This window comes from Furipterus horrens, unplaced genomic scaffold, assembly GCF_987537825.1.
Source record: "Furipterus horrens unplaced genomic scaffold, mFurHor1.1.pri manual_scaffold_5, whole genome shotgun sequence".
Classification (NCBI taxonomy): Eukaryota; Metazoa; Chordata; class Mammalia; order Chiroptera; family Furipteridae; genus Furipterus; species Furipterus horrens.
This window is the reverse complement of record NW_028327175.1, coordinates 163,344,606-163,364,447: the sequence shown is the minus strand read 5'-3', so window position 1 is coordinate 163,364,447 and position 19,842 is coordinate 163,344,606. Positions and strand designations below refer to the sequence as shown.

The window sequence follows — 19,842 nt, the reverse complement described above, 5'->3', positions numbered from 1 at the left end:
AATGAAGGTAATGTCTAATGATTCTCAAATTTGTGCAGATGCTAGACATTTAATTTAGTCTTACAAATTAGTTATATTACTGGTGGAGTATATGAATATTAAAAATATGTGCCCTGGCCAGGTAGCTCTGTTGGTTAGGGCATCATCCCAATACGCCTAGGTTGCAGGTTTGGTCCCCTGGTCAGGGCACATAGAAGAATCAACCAATGAATGCGAAAATTAGTGGAACAACAAATCCATGTTTCTCTCTTTCCCCATCCCTCCTTCCCTCCTCTCTCTAAAATTGATAAGTATAAAACAAAATATTCATATCCTTTGACTAATTCAGTAAAAAATGTGAATATAAAAAATGCACAATCAAGAACATGAGTCAGTCAATTAAAAAATGCTGTCAAAATATGTCTGACTGCTTTGGTTTTTATTTTTTTCTTTAAATTTGTTATTTGTTCATGTTTTTGCCCTGTTAGCAGAATGAGTGGATAAGAGTAAATTATGGAAAAGAAACTTATGAAAAATCCATCCATTAATATCACCCCCTTGTAAATGAGAAAAATACCATTTTTCTCTAGGCAAAAGAACACCCTCTCTGGGAGCCACTGAAATTTTTTGAAAAAGAGTGATATGGTATTATAGGAGTCCTCTGGTAGTCACACATAGGATTGGAGGCCTGGCAATGTCAGTAATGCCATGTAGTCATTTAAAGGAAATGAGGATCTGAAACTTAACTGCAACAGCAATGAGAATTGAATGAAAGAACATAGAAATCCATATCTGGCCCCCTGTTTCTAAATAGGAAATAGTTGACTGTTAAACAAACAATTTTCATATTGTTAGGATATTAGGTGTCTCACTGGTCCAGAATCCTTTCATTCTATTTTTAGGGAAAATGAGTTCAAATCCTGATTTAAGTTTTACTTTCAGTAAGGAAATTATAAATTATAGATAATTTATCTGAATTATAGACACTTTAGAAAGTAGAGAAAAGAGAACAAAATCTATAATTCCGTTACCCTAACAAGATTCCTATTTTTTTACATTTGCTTATTCTTGCTCTTGTAGATTTAAAAACTTTTCTAACAGTTTATTCTGAGAAACAGGTTACTTAACTAATAAAACTTAACTCATTAATTGCTATTCTGTGATGTTAAACATAATTAAACCCAGAGATTTCACATGAAGCCTTCCTTGTACTCTAGTTTACCAAGATCACATACTGTCAATGTCATTTCTTTTCCTATTAATCTGTCCTACGCTACATACCTTTATACAGATCGATACAAATTTCCCAAATTCCTCTATTCCTCATTGGGCACAAGGTTTCATCTCTTTCAGTGAATTGTTTGCACAATTAAAAAAGTTTTTCATTTTGAATTAATTTTGGACTTATAGAAAAGTTGCAAAAATAGTGCAGAGAGTTTTTGTATATCTCACGCTTAGCTTCCTTTAATGTTATCTTATAAAATTATAGTGCAGTAATCAAAGCCAGGAAATTAACATTGGTATAACACTACTAGCTAAATACTGTTTTTCAAACTTCACGAGTTTGTCCACCATTGTTCTTTCTTTGTTTCTATCAAGGATCCTGTCTAGAATCTCACATTGTACAATATTTTAGGTGTTTTTCTTCCTTAGTCTCCTGCATTCTGTAAAAGTTTCTTAGTCTTTCTTTGTCTTTTGTAACTATTTAGACATTTTTTGGAGAATACTAATCAGTTATTTTGTCAGGTGTCCCTCAGTTTGGATTTGTCTGATGTTTTCTCATGAATGGACTGGTTTAGGCAAGAATACCCAGAAATAATGTTGTGTCCTTAGTGCATCATTATTACCGTGGGATTTATTATGTCAATTTGTATTATTGTTGGTGATGTTGACCTTGATTACTTGGTTAGGGTAGGTTTCATCTGGGTTTCTCCACAATAGTTACTATCTTTTCCTTTGTAGTTAATAAATATCTTGGTGGACATACTTTGATACTATAATTTGCATAAATGTCGTGAGTTCTCTACACATGGACCTCATTGAGCTTAAATTATGAAATGAATTCCCTTAAGAGACCTATCCCCTTCTAAGCTTCCTGCACCTTACACCTGGTTTTATCAAAGGCTTCCAGACTCTGCAGGAACAAATCCTTTCTAGTCTTCACTGGTCTCAGTCCCATTCATGTCCCATTCATAATGAAGTCTCTAATGCTAATAACCTGTAGATCTCTGAACCTCATTTACCCCACTTTCTACTAGAGTGACAGGCTCTTCCTGGTCTATTGCCCTTTCGGGCTCATCTCTCTTTATGCATAAGCCAGTTTCACTTCAGCAAACATTTGAATGACTGACTACTTTGGGTCTTTTCAGAAACAGAGGCTTCAAGATGCTGACTTTGTTGGTGAGGAATTCAACGGGGAATAATTAGGGTGGCTGCAGCTGTTGCCTGGTTTATTACTTTGGCCTGAGAAAAATGGCAGTACATTATGCTCTACTGTGTATACTCGTGAAGTAATCATTGTCTGTTTTTCATTAATACAGAGAAATAAAAATGTTTTTTTTAAAGGTCATCAGCTTCTAGAGCTGTACCTGTAATGCTGGCAATCTTGAGCTATGATCTTTTAAATTTAGCTCTGTTGTTTTTAACTCTCAACTCTGAATCCTTGTTAGAATTACTTCAGTGGGCTCAAGAATACAAAATTTGGATCTATTTAGTGCTAACAAAATTTCTACAGCGAATAACGTATTACATGCTGCTTTGATTAATAAAATACAAATTTATTAGTATTATTGAATTTAAAGCAGCTTTTTGAATTATGTATTTTCTCAAGTAGTAGACACTATAAAAACCCAGCTTTGGTAATATGATTCAGATTCTATGGATCCTGAATCTTATGTACTTTAAGGGCTTCCTTTCTTAAAAATATTTTTTTTATTTTTAAATTACAGTTGACATACAATATTAGTTTCAGATGTACAAGTTTGTGATTAGATATTTCTATAAATTAGGAAGTGATCACCCTTATAAATCTAGTACCCATCTGACACCAGGTATAGTTATTACAGGCTTATTCACTATATGCTGTACCTTACATCCCTGTGACTATCCTGTAACTACCAATTTGTACTTCTAAATTCCTTCACCTTTTCACTTGTCCCCTCAATCTCTTTCCCATTGTCAACCGTCAAAATGTTCTCTGTATCTATGAGTGTTTCTGTGCTGCTTGTTCATTTATTTTGTTTTTTAGAGTCTACATATAAATGAAATTACATGGCATTTGTCTTTCTCTGTGTGGCTTATTTTATTCAGCACAGTACCCTCTAGATTCATCCATGTTGTTGCAGGTGGCAAGATTTTTTTAATTTTTTTTTATGACTGAGCCATATTCCATTGTATATATGAACCACTTCTTCTTTATCCTTTCATCTATTGATGGACACTTAGGTGGTTTCCATATCTTGGTTATTGTAAATAATGCTGCAATGAACATTTGGAGGTATATGTCTTTTTGATTTAGTTTAATGGGTGTCTTTGGATAAATATGCAGAAGTGGAATTGCTGGGTCCTTCTTTCTCTTATTACAGCCTTTGTTTCAATGTCTGTTATGTCTGCTGTAAGTATTGCTACCTTGCTTGTTGTTTTGATTATACTTTTAAAAATTATATTTTATGGATAATGCTATTACAGTTGTCCCCCTTAGCCACCCCCTGCACCCAAACCCTCCCCACTCATTGAGGCAATCCCCACACCATTGTCCACGTCCAGGGATCATACATATACATTCTTTGGCCACTGTATTTCCTATGCTGTCCTTTACATCCCCATGATTACTCTGTAACAACCAATTTGTACTTCTTAATCCATTCATCTTTTTTTTCCATCTGCCTGACCCCCCTCCTATCTGGCAACCATCAGTACATTCTCTGTATCTATGATTCTGTTTCTGTTCTGCTAATTTGTTTATTTTGTTTTTTAGATTCAATTATTGATAGTTATGTATTTATTGCCATTTTATTGTTTATAGTTTTGACTTTCATCTTAAAGAAAACCCTTTAGCATTTCATAAAATACTAGTTTGGTGATGATGAACTCCTTTAGCTTTTTCTGTCTGAGAAGCTCTTTATCTGTCCTTTGCCAGGTACAGTAATTTTGGTTGTAGGTTCTTGCTTTTCATCTTTGTGAACATTTCTTGCCTCCCTTCTAGCCTGCAGTTCTTTTGAGAAATCAGCTGACAGTTTTATGGGAACTCCCTTGTAGGTAACTAACTGCTTTTCCCTTGCTGCTTTTAAGATTCTTTCTTTAACTATTGGCATTTTAATTATGATGTGTCGTGGTGTTGTCCTCTTTGGGTCCAACTTGTTTGGGACTCTGTGCTGCCTGGACCTGTATGTCTATTTCCTTCATCAAATTAGGGAAGTTTTCTTTCATTATTTTTTCAAATAAGTTTGCAGTTTCTTGCTCTTCCTCTTGGCACCCCTGTGATCGGATATTGGCACTTTTAGAGATGTCCCAGAATCTTATTAATCTCTCCTGTGTTTTTGAATTCTTTTTTCTTTATTCTGTTGTGGTTGAATGTTTATTTCTTCCTTATGTTCCAAATTGTTTATTTGAACCCCGCTTCCTTCCCTTCACTGTTGGTTCCCTGTATATTTTTCTTTATTTCATTTAGTGTAGCATCATTATTTCCCTGTCTAGGAGAAAACTATCCCTGCAGCCCTCCCCCCAGAGCCAGAATTCATTTCTTCCCTGTATGTCCCTGGTGCCTTTCGAGATGCTGCCCTAGTGCTCTAGCTCAGAGTGAGTGAGTCTAAGTCAGTCCATATATGGTCCCTTTAAGAGGAACTGCTTGGAACTTCAGAAGCCCTCAGTCTCATTCAGCTGCCATCTCTGCTGATTTTCTTAGCCAGAAGTTATGGGGACTTCTTTTCCTGTCACTAGAACCCTGGAATGGGGGGCCTGGTGAGGGACTAGAACCCCTTGCTCCTCGGGGGTGGGGTACCTCTGCAATGGAGCTATCTTTTCCAGTTTTAACCGCCACACATGGGTGTGGGGACCAGCCCATCTTAAGTCTCCACCCCTCCTACCAGTTTTGATATCGTTTCTTGTTTACATTTTTTAGTTATAGGACTTCTGTTCAGCTAGATTTCATGTAGTTCTGAATGATAGTTGTTCTGTAGTTTAGTTGTAAGTCTGGCATGGTTGTGGAAAGATCGGAGTACCCATTTACCTATGCTGCTATCTTTACTGGAAACCTGTATATCTTTGTCGAATTCAGTGTCTGTTCAGATGTTTTGCCTATTTAAGAAAATTTAGCAATTTTTCTTACTAAGTTTTGAAGATTCTATATCTATCTTGGATATAAGTCTTTTATCTATTTTGTGATTTGAAAATATGGGTGGGCAAAAGTAGGTTTATAGTTGTCCATATGGAAAATGCAATAATTAATAAATAGTAATACAAGAATAAACTCAATGTTTCACGTACTCACAACTATAAACCTACTTTTGCATACCCCTATATTTTCGAGAAGTTCTTAATTATGACGACGCCCATTTTTGTAATTTTTTTTGGACTGTACTTCTGTTGTTGTCTTTAAGGAGTCTTTGCTTAACAAAAGGTCACAAAATATTTTTCTGTCTTTTAGAATTTTTAGTTTAGGTTTTCCATTTAGGACTATGAACTAAATGATTGATTTCTTTCACCAGTGTTTTATAGTTTTTAGCATATAGGTCCGACGTATATTTTGTTACATCTATATCCAAGTATTTTATATTTTGTGGTATTACTGTAAATGGTACTATAAAAGAATTTCAGTTTCTAGTTGTTCACTGCTTAGTATATAGAAATACAATTGATTTTTGAAAAATACTGGCTTTGTATTTTGTGGACTTACTAGTGACCTCACTAGTTCTTAGAGGAGTTTTTTTTTTTTTTTTTTTAAGATTCCTCGGAAGTTTAAAATGTAGAACATCATGTTGTCTGTAAATAAAAGCAGTTTTATTTTTCATTCCAATCTATATTTTTTAAACTTATTTTTCTTGCCATTGCACAGGCTAAGGCCTCCTGTATGGAGTTGAATAAGAGTGGTAATGTTACAGAACGGGGGTGTCTGGGGGTCCCCAGAGCCTGCAGGCTGGGGGGTGGGGAAAATGAAGCAGTTTTCAGGATGCCTTTGCATGCCTGGGGCTAGTGGCTAGTGTCTTTGCTGTGCAAATGGATTTGATGCTTCCAAGGCCCCAAGAAGATGGGAGGGATCTTGGGCCGTGGGATGGTATGGGAAGAGCACACAGAGCCTTCGTGAGGTTCTATGAATGGTCAGAAATGGGTGCACCATGCGGTTTTGAGAAGGGGGCACCATGCAGCTTTGAAAAGGAAGGAACACCATGCAGCTTTGAGAATACCTTGTGGCTTGGAGAAGGGGGAATACTTTTGTGGTTTTGGAAAGGAAAGGCTGGGAATCCACGCAGTTCTGGATTAAAAGCTGGCGGGCACCATAACACAGACAAGGCCTCCCCAATCAGAATTGAATGATTGGCAGCTACTGGTAAAGCTGAATTGTGTCTAGGAAGTAGGGAAACGGTATCTCTAACTTTTCTAAAACTAGCCTGGTTTGGTAGGGGGAGGCAGAAATATGTGTTTGTGGGTGTTTTAAGGAACATAAGACTTAACGGCAGAAATCCGCAAATAATCTATATCTATATAACTACTAAATAAACAGTTCTTTTTCTTTTCACTAAACTCTGGTATTGAGAGTTATAATTCAGGTGGTGGGCAGTCGGGCCCCTAACAAAATAGCCTGTGGGTTCTGTTTCAGTCAGTGAGCCCAGGGGTTCTGTTACAGTAAAAGTAGACATCCTTACCTTGCTTGGGACGTGAAAAAGGTAGAAGTGGTCCTATCAAAAACCTAGTTTGGCCTGCAACTGATATTGTTCTACTGCTAAGCAACAATGTAAGCTTTTTGCCTTCTTGTGTAAAAAGCGCACAAATAAATAATGGTGTGTGTTAAAGAGGAATATTAATTTAAAAAACTACATATAAATGAATTGGAATGGCAAGAGATAGGAGGCCAGGAAAACTTATTTATTGTAATAGTCTAAATGGGAGGTAATTGTGGTGTAAACTAGGTTGAGGACAGTAGACATGAAAAAGAAGGCTCAAATGTGATAGATTTTGAAGGGAGACTTAATTGGCAAGCCTTTGTGATGTGGATAGGGAAGGGAGAGAGAGATAGGAAGAAATCAAAAACTACAATTGTTTTCAACCTGGGCATTTGGAGATGCCATTACTAAAAATAAATAAATAATAGAGTCAGAGGAGGAACTATTTTGGGGGGTTGGATATGTTGACCTTGTTACAAAAGTGGGTCAGTTTGCAAGTAGTTGGTATTTGGTTTTAGGGTTCATAAGATTATGATTTATCAGACCAGAAATGATGGTTGAAGTTCTGACAGAGAAGGAGATGAGAACATAATGGGAAGTAATATAGAAAAGAGCAAGAAGGTCTGATTTAAACTTTAGGGAATGCCCACTTTTATTTTTTAATGACTTTTTATCTTTATTTTTAGAAAGGGGGAAAGGGCGTGAGAAAGGCAGGAAGAGAAACATCGATGTGTGAGAGAAACATGGATTGGTTGCCTCTTGCACTCCCGCAGCTGGGGATGTGGCCCACAACCCAGGCATGTGCCCTGACCAGGAATCGAACTGGTGACCTTCTGGTTTGTAGGAGGACACCCAACCCACTGAGCCACACCAGCCAGGACATGGGAATGCCCACTTTTAATAAAATAGCAAAGGAGAGAGAAAATGCACTAACGGCAACAGGAAATCTACTATTCATTTGTCATTCTTACATTTTATTCATTCTCTCATTTTCTTATTAATTCACCCAATGAATCCAGGATTGTATAGTATCAGGGCAGCCAGTGTTAGGTGCTGCAGAAAAGTAAGAAGAATAAGACCTATAGAAAAAGCCAGTATGTTTTGAAATCAGAAGATTTCTTAAAATAAAAAAATAAAAGAAGGAAATTAGGAGATTTTTTAAGAAAGTGGATGATGAAGTAAAATTGTGGTGGTGGAGTAAGGAGCTGTATGTCCCATGTTCTGAAGGAATTGATGGTAAGCAAGGAGAAGCAGCAGTTGCAAATTATTGTAGAGACATTTAGTAGTGAAAGACTGAAAGAATTTTAGGACAGTAGATATAGGAGTTAAGTTCAAGGTGGCTTTTTTAAAAAAAAAGAATGTTGGATATTTGTGTGTGATTATGTTTAAAGGGAAAAGAGCTTATGAGGAAGAGATATTTGAAAGGTAATAGCAACAATAACAGTAATTTATATAGCAATTACTGTATGCCAGCCATTGACATTAGCACTTTGTATGTATTGACTAATTTCAATCCACATAATGACCAGTAAGATATTATAGATTGGTTTGGAATTGTTGACAAACGGATTATACCAAGGAATTAAGGTAATTGCCTGTTGAGTTATTTTGACAAATACACAGGTTTTAAAAAATTTCTCACTCAAATGTATGTTTATTGATTGTAGAAAGAGAAGAAGGGAGAAAGTGTGTGGGGGGGAGAGAAAGACATCTTTATGAGAGAGAAACATCTGTTGCTTTTTGTATGCACCCTGACCAGAGACCAAACCCAAGCCTAGGTATGTGCCCTGATCAGGAATCAAACTGGCAACCTTTTGGTGTACGGGACAATGCTCCAACCAACTGAGCCACCCAGCCAAAGGCAAATATAATTTCTTAAGTAAACTACAGTAAACTGCTATATACAATAACAGAATCCTGAAATGTGAGCAACTTTCCTGGTTAAACTGGGTATCTCAGTGAAGTGCACTTTGACTTCTTAATGTTTGGGTTACTTTTGGCTTTAATCACTAGTAATGGGGCAGCTTACTGTTTCTTCATTAGAAACTGAGATACTCTTCATGGTTTTTCCATTTGAATCATTAATTAGTAGAACACAGCCATTCTTTGTTGGTGTTCGGAATATTATCCTCTTCCTTGTAATAGGCTCAGTTGTTTGTCTTAAGTTAAATTTTGTATTTTTAAAATAATTGTAAAATTCAAATGTTTCTGCAATCACATAGCTAAATTGTGCTGACATGTCACTTATTCTATGAGATCTGTTGTTCTTTTTTTACAATTAGAAGACTTATTCCTGATAACTTATAACTTTCTGGTATCCTGAGGTCCCCAAACCAAAATTTACTTTTCTACCTTTAGGCATAGTAATTCACCCATTAAGTAAACTCATTCATTGCTTGTTTTGAAAACTTAATAGTAGTCTCATGTGCCTTTCACATTAAATTTTAGCCACTGTGTGAAGTAGGTATAGTGCCACCATTTTATAGACCCAGAAAAAAGTTCAGGACACCTAAGTAGTTTGGGATTTAGCAAATTATTAAAAGTAGAAATTGAACCCACACCTTCTAACTCCAAATCTAGTTCTAGTCCTCTTTGTATAATATCACAATTACTCTATATCACTTGCTCCATTCAATGACTTGACATTACACTGTATTTTGAGCTCTTCTTTTCATAGAAATGTATTCAAGTTTTATTCCATTTTATTTTGTCATCATATCTACTTTTTAAAGTATATTCTATTGATTATGTTGTTACTGTAGTTTCAATTTTTTCCCCCTTTGCTCGCCTCTACCCAGTACCTCCCTTCCCTCCAGCAATCCCACCCCACTTAGTTCATGACCATGGGTCGTGCATATGAGTTCTTTGGCTTCACCCTTTCCTATATTATTCTTAACTTACCCCTGTCTATTTTGTATTTACCAATTATGTTTCTTAATCCCTGCACCATTTCCCAATTTTTCCCGCTTCCTTCTCCTAGCTGATAATCCTCCGAATGATCCCCATACCTATGATTCTGTTCCTATTCTGGTTTGTTTAGTAGGATTTTGTTTTTATGTTTTAGATTCAGTTGTTGATAGTTGTGAGTTTGTTGTCATTTTAATGTTCATAATTATGATCTTTTTCTTAAGTCAGTTCCTTTGACATTTCATATAATAAAGGCTTGGTGATGATGAACTCCTTTAGCTTTACCTTGTCTGGGAAGCACTTCATCTGCCCTTATATTCTAAATGATAGCTTTGCTAGATAGAGTAATCTTGGTTTAAGTCCTTGCTTTTCATCACCTTGAATACTCCTTGCCAGTCCCTTCCTGCCTGCAAAGTTTCTTTTGAGAAATCAGCTAATAGTCTTATAGGCAGCCATTTGTAGGTAACTTTCTGCTTTTCTCTTGCTACTTTTGAGATTCTCTCTTTATCTTGAAGCTTTGGCATTTTAATGATGATGTGTCTTGGTGTGGTCCTCTTTGGGTCTAGCTTGTTTGGGACTCTCTGTGCTTTCTGGACTTGCATGTCTATTTCCTTCGCCAAATATGGAGAGTTTTCCTTCATTGTTTTCTCACAGAAGTTTTCAATTTCTTTTTCTTCCTCTCCTTCTTCTGGCACCCTATGGTTTGGATGTTGGCATGTTTAAAGTTGTCCCAGAGGTTCCTAAGCCTCTACTCATTCTTTACAATTCTTATTTCCTTGTTCTGTATTGGTTGACTTTTTTTTTCTCCTTATGCTCCAAATTATTGATTTGAACCCCAGTTTCTTTCCCTTCACATTTGGTTTCATGTGGATTTTCCTTCGTTTCATTTAGCATAGCCTCCACTTCTTCACTGATGTGTTCGCTGTACTTAAGCATATCTGTCAACCCTGTGGGCATCTTTATTACCAGTGTTTTGAATTCTGCATCTGTTAGGTTGGCTATTTCCTCATTTATTAAGTTGGCTATCTCTTCGTCACTTAGTTCTCCCACTGGAACCTTGATCTGTTCCCCCTTCTGGGCCATACTTCTCTGTCTCCTCATCTTGACAGGCTCCTGTGTTTGTTTGCCTCTGTGTCTTAGATAGAGTTGTCACTCCTGTTACATTGTAAGCGCCGAAGCCTTAGGTTTTCTCGTCAGTAGAGGATGACCTGTTTCACGTTGTGGCACTGTATGTGTGGGAGGGGTCTGAGAGGATACAGTGTCACTTGCTCAGCACTCCCCTTTTTTCCAGGCACTTCTCTCACTTTGTATGGGACTGGCGCCTCTCTAGTTGTTGCCCTGGCTGTTGTTCCCAGAGTGGGTGGGTCTGCGGACTTTCTAGGACTGTGGGGGCCCTTTAAACAAGAGGACTCCACTGGAAGACTGGCTGTTTCTTCCTCCATCCCAACCCCAACTGGTTTACACAGTCAGAAGCAACGAGGCTTTATTTTCCCCGGCGCTGGGACCACGAGCTGTGTGTGGTCTGGTGCTGGGAGTGTTCCCTAGGTGTCCTTCCTGACTTTTAAAAATGTATGACTGCGCTTTCCGGCAGCCTGCTGCTGCCACCAATGCCGCCGCCACCACATCATATCCTGTCTGCCCTGGCTGTGCCGCTCCTACCTGTTTGAATGATTATTTCTTCTTTATATCTTTGTTTGTTGGACTTCCATGGAGCTCGGTTTTCTGGAACTTCATGTTGTCTCTAATTTTGAGGTAGTTGTATTCCTTTTTCGTTGTGGAGGGAGACTTAGCATGTCTGTCTAGGCCTCCATCTTGGCCGGAAATCTCATGTCTATACTTTTTTTTTTTCATGTCTATACTTTTATATAGTTGCCTTTCTTTATTTTAAAATTTGGGATTGCCAGTATCATCTAGCATGATATAATTTTCTATCAACTTAGTAATTTTAGTTATGATTTTGCATGAATTCACTAGTATTGCATATAGTACAAGAAAATTTTACATATTTGAAATTCTTTTTTATTCAGCTTAAAAAACATAATTTAAAATTTAGAGTAGTTGTAAGAAATGGTACAAAAGATTCGCATATACCCTTTAGTCAGCTCTACCTATTGTTAACATTTTGCTATATTGATTTGCTTTACCATTTACTCTTTCTCTCTTTGTATACGCATGTAAATACATACCCCCCCATATGTATATATATTGTTATAAATTTTTTTCTTCTGAACCATTTATAAGTTAGACATTATGCTTTTTTACTCCTAAATACTTCAGTATTGCTTAAATTCTTTTTCTTCTTTTAAATAGGTTGTTAGAGTCATGTGGGTAGAACTCTTAATTTATTTTCTCATATATCTTTACTATATGACTTTGGAAAAGAATTATGTTGTTTGGTGCTAGACCTGCAACTTAGGTGAACTATTTTGTCATTACTATTTCTTTGGGCCACTTGCTATTGCCTCTCTTGGCTTGTTTTTTTTTTTTGGCTCTCACCTCTACTTTCTGACACACCTAGAGCAAATGTGAAAGTTTATTGCCTTACCCTACATAATACTGCCATTCAGAGCCTGAGATCTTTTTTTCTGCCACTGCCTTTTTCCCCTTTGCTCCCTAAAGTCAGGGGTGTGTACATAGGGCAGGCTGAGTTTCAGTAATCTCCTAATGTGAACACTGGAAACCCCACCTGTCTGCCAAGTCCTTCTGGCTGTGAGTAAAGTGGAGTCTTGGTACTGTCATTCCTTTGCAGCAGTTGAGCTGAAGGAATGCTGCCCAGCTTGTTGGAAGTTGCGTAGTGGCTTTAAGTGGGGTGTGTGTGAGGGTGTGTGTGTCGAGTTGAGGGTCTTGTGTTGTCTGTGTCGGAGACCCGAAATCCTTCCTGGTGCCATGCAGTATTTGTTAAGTACCTCTTTATGTCTAGCACTGTGATAGGAGTTTTTGGAATAAAAAATACATAATTAAATTCAGTATTATAGGCAAACAATTCTAGCTCTGCCACTTACCAGCTTTGATTTGGGCAAGTTAATGTCTTTAAGCCTCACTTTACTTTCTGTAAAATGGTACTTTTAATTTTTACATAATAGGGCTGTTATGAAGATTGAATAAAGACTGTAAGTATAGTGTTTAGCACATGTCTGACACATTAGTATTTCATTGCATACAGACATATTTAAGATTTATGACTGACACCATATAAAACAAATAAAGAATAATATGACGCTATAGTGTATAATCAAATTCTTAAATTGTGACATGTAAATTATAAATAGTCTGGGAATTTAGAGAAAAGAAAGAACAGTCTTATGCAACCATTTAATGTCCCTGTGCCTCAATTTTTCCATGGGACACACTGTGGAAATGCTAGGTGGTATCCAAGAGAATGATTAAGATATTGTAGCATTTTTTTTTTTTTGAGGTGGTCCACATGACGGTGGGAAGGAAGGGAGAAGCTTGGGGAACTGTTAGAAATCAAATTTGACATTCCTAAGTTTTTCCTTATGTGGACATAGCAGCCTTATAGGAAAATTTGAAGCTGGAGATTAGAAGCATTACCTTCCAAGGAAGTTACTTGCTTTGGCATTTCTCCTTGTTGTCTCACTGGCATTCTATTTGTTGAGAATTAATATTGGTCAATGGATGGCCTCCGATTGTAAGTACCTCTGATATAATCTGAGAATTAAGTGATTTGTGTCCCAAATTATCTCTCTGATCTTCTGGTAAAAATATAACATACAAACAAACAGGGCAAGAGAAGATTTAGTTCTCCTGAACTAATGTTAAGGACATATTGTTTACTTACCATGAGTGTTACTCTGCGATGGGACATCTTTCCTCAGAACAGAGTCCAGACTGATAACTTGGCCCTCCCACCTTTAAATAGGCTTTTATAACCATGTGTATGTAAAATACCTTAAAATTTTTTTACTTACAATATCCAAAAGAAACTTTTAATTTCTCATTTGGTGTGTGCTTGGTAATTTTTTTGTTAGCCTGATTTTGGAAAGTTTGTATTTGGTTTTTATTTTTATCTACATCAACTCTCTTCTCCTTCTAGAAAATTTCAGAGAAGTTTCCCATGAAAGGAAAGCTGCTCATACCTTTTTTCTCCTCTTTGGTTTCTCGTTTTTGTTGTTAGTTTTTTTTCCTTGGCATTGTTTGCCAAGGTTTCAAGTTTGTAGTGAGAGGTGAGGCAACGTTGATCTTGGCAGAACAGCACAAAGCCAGTAGAGTCATTAAGTGACGCAAGCTTTTGATATTTTTTTTCCTTCTGTTAAAGCTCTCTGACACAGCTGGCTATTCGAGTCACAGAGGAAGAAAGGAGAAGAGACTTTCTGAAGTTCTGGGTGGAATGATAGAAGATGTTTGGAGCATATTAAAAAACAGCAACAGCAACAGCAAATACCCCATATAATTCAAACAAGCCTTTTACTTTGTGGAATCTGTGTCAGTTGCTTAGAACTTGAATTTTTACTTCAGGGAATAATGGGACAAGGCAATAAAAGGAGGCGAGGAGGGTTGTATTGGATTCTTTCTTATCTGTCTGCCTCTCCTTCCAGTTGGAAAAAATCTTCAATCCACAAGAAGCATTATTAAGAAGCCTAAGGAACACATCTTAACCCTGATCCTGGATTCTGTTGGAGTTGAGGATTACAGCCACTTCACCAGGATTTTTTGAAAGCAGTTCAAGAAAAATGGAAGGAAATAATACTCAAGGATACATCTGTTTGTATTAGTCCTGTGCCATGTTAAATTTTGGGCATTGTTTGGAGCAAGTTGAGGACAGCTCTGTCATGTGGATCTAAGAGGATACCTGCATTTTGTGAGCTACATATATGATGTTTGGAAGGTTGTAAAGTCAACATCTTTCAATGTATATTGATTAAATTCTGGATTCTCTTTCTGTTAAGGACTTCAGCAGACAGAAACTCCCTCCTCAAAGGTACAAAACCTCCTCTGTGTTATCAGGCTAAATGTGAACAATAATGTCTTGGAAGAGAAATTATTTTTCAGGAGGCAGAGGGAGTGTCCAAGGGATGTTTGCGCCTCGAAGCTCAACCTCAATAGCCCCCAGCAAAGGCCTCAGCAATGAGCCAGGACAAAACAGTTGCTTCCTCAATAGTGCCTTGCAGGTAAGGGCAATTTCTTTCTTTTTGGTGAACTTTGACTTTCAGTTGCTGGTGCTATATTTCTGATAACTCTTTTAAATATAATACTTGACAGTCTCTGTTTGAGGTCAGCAACCTGAGATTATTCTTAAGTTTATCTGTATGATCTTAGGCAAGTCACTTTTATCTCTTTGAGTCTCAATTACCTTACCTCATTGGTTAAAAAAAAAGGGGGGGGGGATTAATATGATAGTGAAATAATAACTAACTACTACTATAAACCTGCCTAAAGGGGAGGTACATAGAATAGATGATCTTTTACTTGTTTATTGACTTTTTTCCTGAACAGTCTCTTTTGTTTCTTTTTTTCCCCTTTGGACAGCAAGGTGTCTTATCATCCTAGTTGCTTTTCTCTAGTACAGAAAGCAAAATTCTTTCCACAAGTCAAGAGACTTTCTTGTCTTGTAATATTATTCTCTTCTCATAAAATTCAGGCTTTAAAAATTTTTTTAAATTGAATTTTAGGGAAGAGAGGAAGGGCAGTGGGTAGAGAGAGAGGGAGAGAAAGAGAGAGAGGGAGAGGTATCAATTTGTTGTTCCACTTATTTATGCATTCATTGGTTGATTCTTGTATGTGCTCTGACCCAGGATTGAACTGGCAACTTTGGCATATTGATATGCTGCTCCAACCAACTGAACTACCCGGCTAGGGCTTGATATTCAGGCTTTTAGCACACATTCCAAATGGAGATCAGTCTTTGTCCATTTCTTCATCTCCTTCTTCTGAGCTCACATGTAGTAGCTCACAATTGGTGTCTGGTCAGATACACTTGAAAGAGCTAAAGGGAAGTAAATTCTCCTGAGTTTCTTAGGAGATTATCTGTTGTACTTTAGATTTTCCGTTTTGGTGTTGCTTGCCTCTTAACTGGTCTTAGTATCCTAAAGCTTCCTGTCTGTCTGCCTGATCTGCCTAGTCTGGCCCATAGAGTGTTAGGTTCAGACCACTTCGCCTAACTTTCAAGTAATCCCTTTCCTCTCTTTTATGCTTTTCAGATAAAAGTAAATGAAATTTTCCACCCAAAATAATTATGCTTTTGTTAAATATTAATTTTATACCTCAGATTATGAGAGAAGAAAAGACAAGAGTATTTGATATAAAAGCATTGGATTTAGGAATTAGGAGATCTGGGTTCTTCTTTTTGACCTTCTATAGACTAGTGTTGTGACCTTGTACAGGTAATAGTATTTTAATTTTCTCATTCATAATACAAGTATCTAATCAAGCTTATTTATGTAATTAAAATTTCATACTCTTAGCTTCCAAATTTTTATTTGAAAACATTAAAAAACCCTGTGCTGTGTACCCTATAGTAAGAGTTTAAGTACTTTCACTAATTACTACCACAAATTCTATTCAATTGTGTGGGGTTGGTTAGGTTTTTTTTTGTTTTGTTTTTCCAGATGATGCATATTTGGTTTTTGAGTGACTTTGCATAAACTAGCAATACTTTTGTAATTTTGAAGCAGGAAAAAAGGTATTGATATAGGTGTGTTGTGCTTTCCTCCTTCCTAGCCATAACCCTGTTTTTATAACTTTTTTTTTTATATTTTCTATCCGTATTGTTCATTGAAACAGTATTTATTAGTTTCTGTTCTAATTTCCAATACTATATGAAACACATACTATATACACATACATACATATTTCTATATCCATACATAAGGATTGTGTCATTGATGGTTTTGTAGTGTGTGCTATAATCATGTTACAACTTGAAAGTAATTGTTTCTATGAGCTTAGTCTAACTTCTGGTATGAAAGCTGTGTTTACCACAGATGTGTCAAATCCATTATATTTGTTAAAAAACTGTTACTTATCTGGGAGCGTTGCATGTTTCTTTCTTTTTTCCTGTTTAGCTTAATGCAATGTAGAGGTGTTTTTATTTCTATTTTTTATTTTTTAAAATTTCTTTATTTTTAAAATTCTTTTTTCCTTTTTATTGAATTTATTGGAGTGACACTGGTTAACAACATTATATAGGTTTCAGGAGCACAATTCTCTTAACAGATCATCTATACACTGTATTGTATGTTCACCACCCCAAGTCATACCTCTGTCTATCACCATTTATCCTCTCTATACCCTCCTCCACCTCACTCCATTTCCCACCTCCTCCTGCAATCACCACATTGTTGTTTCTGTCCATGAAGTTTTTCCTTTTTTTTTTCTTTTTTGCTCAATCCATCCACCTCCTCCAGCCCCCTTCAACATCTGTCAACCTGCTCTCTATTTATGTCTTTCACTATTTTGCTTGTTAGTTCATTTTGCTGATTGGGTTCCACATATGAGTGAAATCATATGGTATTTGTCTTTCTCTGACTAGCTTACTTCACTTACTTCCATTGTGCAAATGTACCATAGCTTTTTTATCCTCTCATCTACTGATGGATACTTGGGCTGCTCCAAATCTTGGCGATTGTAAATAATGCTGAAATAAACATTGGGGTGCATATATATTTTTTTGAATTAGTATTTTGGGTTTCTTTGTATACATACCCAGAAGTGGAATTGCCGGGTCATAAGACAGTTCCATTTTCAATTTTTTTGTCCTCACTTGATGATAGGCTAATTGATTTTAGAGAGGGGAAGGAAGGGAGAAAGGAGAGAAACATTGAAGCAGGAGAGAAACATCGGTCAGTTGCATCGGTTGCCTCTGTCCCCGCCCTGACCGAGATGAACCTGCAACGTAGGCACATGCCCTGACCAGGAATTGAACCCACGACTTTCTGTTTACAATACAACGCTCAACAAATTGAGCCACTCCAGCCAGGGCCATTTCTAATTTTTTGAGGTAACTCCATACTGCTTTGCACAATGGCTCCCTCAGTCTGCATTCCTGCCAACAAGTGTACAAGGGTTCCCTTTTCTCTGAGTCCTTGCAATACTTGTTGATTTATTGATGATGGCCATTCTGACAGGTGTGAGGTGATATCTCATTGTGGTTTTAATTTTCATTTCTCTGATGATTAGTGATGTTGAGCATCTTTTCATGCATCTTTTCATACATTTGTTGGCCATTTGTATGTCCTCTTTGGCAAAGTATCTATTTAGGTCCTTTGCCCATTTTTTTAGTATATTTTATTGATTATGCTGTTACAGTTGTCCCAATTTCTTTTCCCTTTGCTCTCCTCTTCCCAGTACCCCCCTTCCCTCCAACAATCCCATGCCCCTTAGTTCATATCCATGGGTCATGCATATAAGTTCTTTGGCTTCACCCTTTCCTATATTATTCTTAACTTTCCCCTCTCTATTTTGTACCAACCGATTATGCTTCTTAGTTCCTACACCATTTCCCCATTTCCCCACCTTCCCCCATCTTCCCCCTTCCAGCTGATAACCCTTAAAAAGATCCCCATACCTATGATTCTGTTCCTATTCTGGTTTGCTTACTTGGATTTTGTTTTTATTTTTTAGATTCAGTTGTTGACAGTTGTGAGTTTGTTGTCATTTTGGTGTTCATAGTTTTGATCTTCTTTTTCTTAAGTCAGTCCCTTAGACATTTCATATAATAATGGCATGGTGATGATGAACTCCTTTAGCTTTACCTTGTCTGGGAAGCACTTCATCTGCCCTTCTATTCCAAATGATAGCTTTACTGGGTAGAGTAGTCCTGGTTGCAGGCTGCTGTTCATCACATTGAATACTGCTTGCCAGTTCCTTCCTGCCTGGAAAGTGTCCTCTGCGAAATCACCTGATAGTCCTATAGGCACCCCCCTGTAGGCAACTCTCCCCCTTTCTCTTTCTGTCCCCAGAACTCTGTCTTTATCTTTCACCTTTGGCATCTCAATTATGATGCGTCCTTGTGTGATCCCCTCTGGGTCCAGCTCGCCCGGGACCCTCCATGCTTCCCAGACCTGTATGTCCATCTCCTTCGCAAAATTTGGGAAGTTTTCCTCATTTTTTTCAGTTCTTGCTTCCTCATTCTGCACTGGTTGACTGTTTTTTTTCTTCTTTATGTTCCAAATCATTGACCTGAACCCCGGTTTCCTTCCCTTCACCATTGGTTTTGTGTAGATTTTCCTTTGTTTCACTTAGCACAGCCTTCACTTCTTCTCATATGCATTTTTCGTACTCAAGCATATCTGTCAAGCTTGTGAGCATCTTTATCACCAGTGTTTTGAATTTTGCGTCTGTTAGGTTGTCTTATCTCCTCATCTGTGAGGTTGGCTATCTCCTTGTTGCTTAGTTCTCCCACTGGAACCTTGATCCATTTCCCTGTTTGGGCCATACTTCTCTGTCTCCTCATTCTGACAGGCTCCTGTGTTTGTTTGCTTCCACGTCCCAGGTAGAGCTGTCGCTCTGGTTATGTTTTAAGGGGCGGAGCCTAAGTACAGGGTAGCCTGTTTCACCATGTTGTGGCGCTGTGTGTGGGGGAGGGGTCCAAGAAGGAACAATACCGCCTGCCCAGCACTTGCTCATTTTCCAGGCACCTCTCCCACTTCCGCACCGGATTGGCACCCCTCTTGCTGCTGCCCTGGCCATTCTTCCCAGAGTGGGTGGGTCTGCGGGTGTTCTAGGTCCATGGGGGGCCAAGTGGACTCTGCTGAGAGACCCGCAGTTTCTGCCTCCGCCTCAACCCCCACTAGTCTGCACAGTCAGAAGCAATGAGGCTTGATTTCCTCTGGTGCTGAGACTGTGAGCTGCTAGGTCCGATGAGGACCTGGGAATCCTCCCTAGGTGTCCCTCCTGACCTTAAAACGTGTGACTGCGCTTTCTGCCAGACTGCTGCTGCCACAGCTGCTGCTGCCACCACACCGCATCTTCTCCGCTCCAGTTCCGCCCCTCCTACCTGTCTGGATGAGTGTTTCTTCTTTATATCTTTGTTTGCTGGACTTCCATGCAGTTTGATTTTCTGGAACTTCTGGTTGTTTCTAGGTTTGAGGTAGTTGTATTCCTTCTTAGCTGTGGAGGG

At 37.8% G+C, this 19,842-nt stretch overlaps 1 protein-coding gene across 4 annotated transcripts in view; it reads left to right on the top strand.

Moving 5' to 3' along the window:
* The window catches only part of USP54 (ubiquitin specific peptidase 54), a 132,465-nt gene that overhangs the window by 51,892 nt on the left and 60,731 nt on the right, over window positions 1–19,842 (top strand). For 3 of the 4 annotated variants that reach the window (XM_090278216.1, XM_090278214.1, XM_090278218.1), the window contains exon 1: window positions 14,064–14,893. In XM_090278216.1, coding sequence (XP_090134342.1) covers window positions 14,747–14,893 — 147 coding nt within the window. In that variant the 5' untranslated portion in view covers window positions 14,064–14,746. Of the gene's footprint in view, window positions 1–14,063; window positions 14,894–19,842 lie in introns of those variants that run through there. The other variant, XM_090278215.1, reaches the window with a different exon arrangement.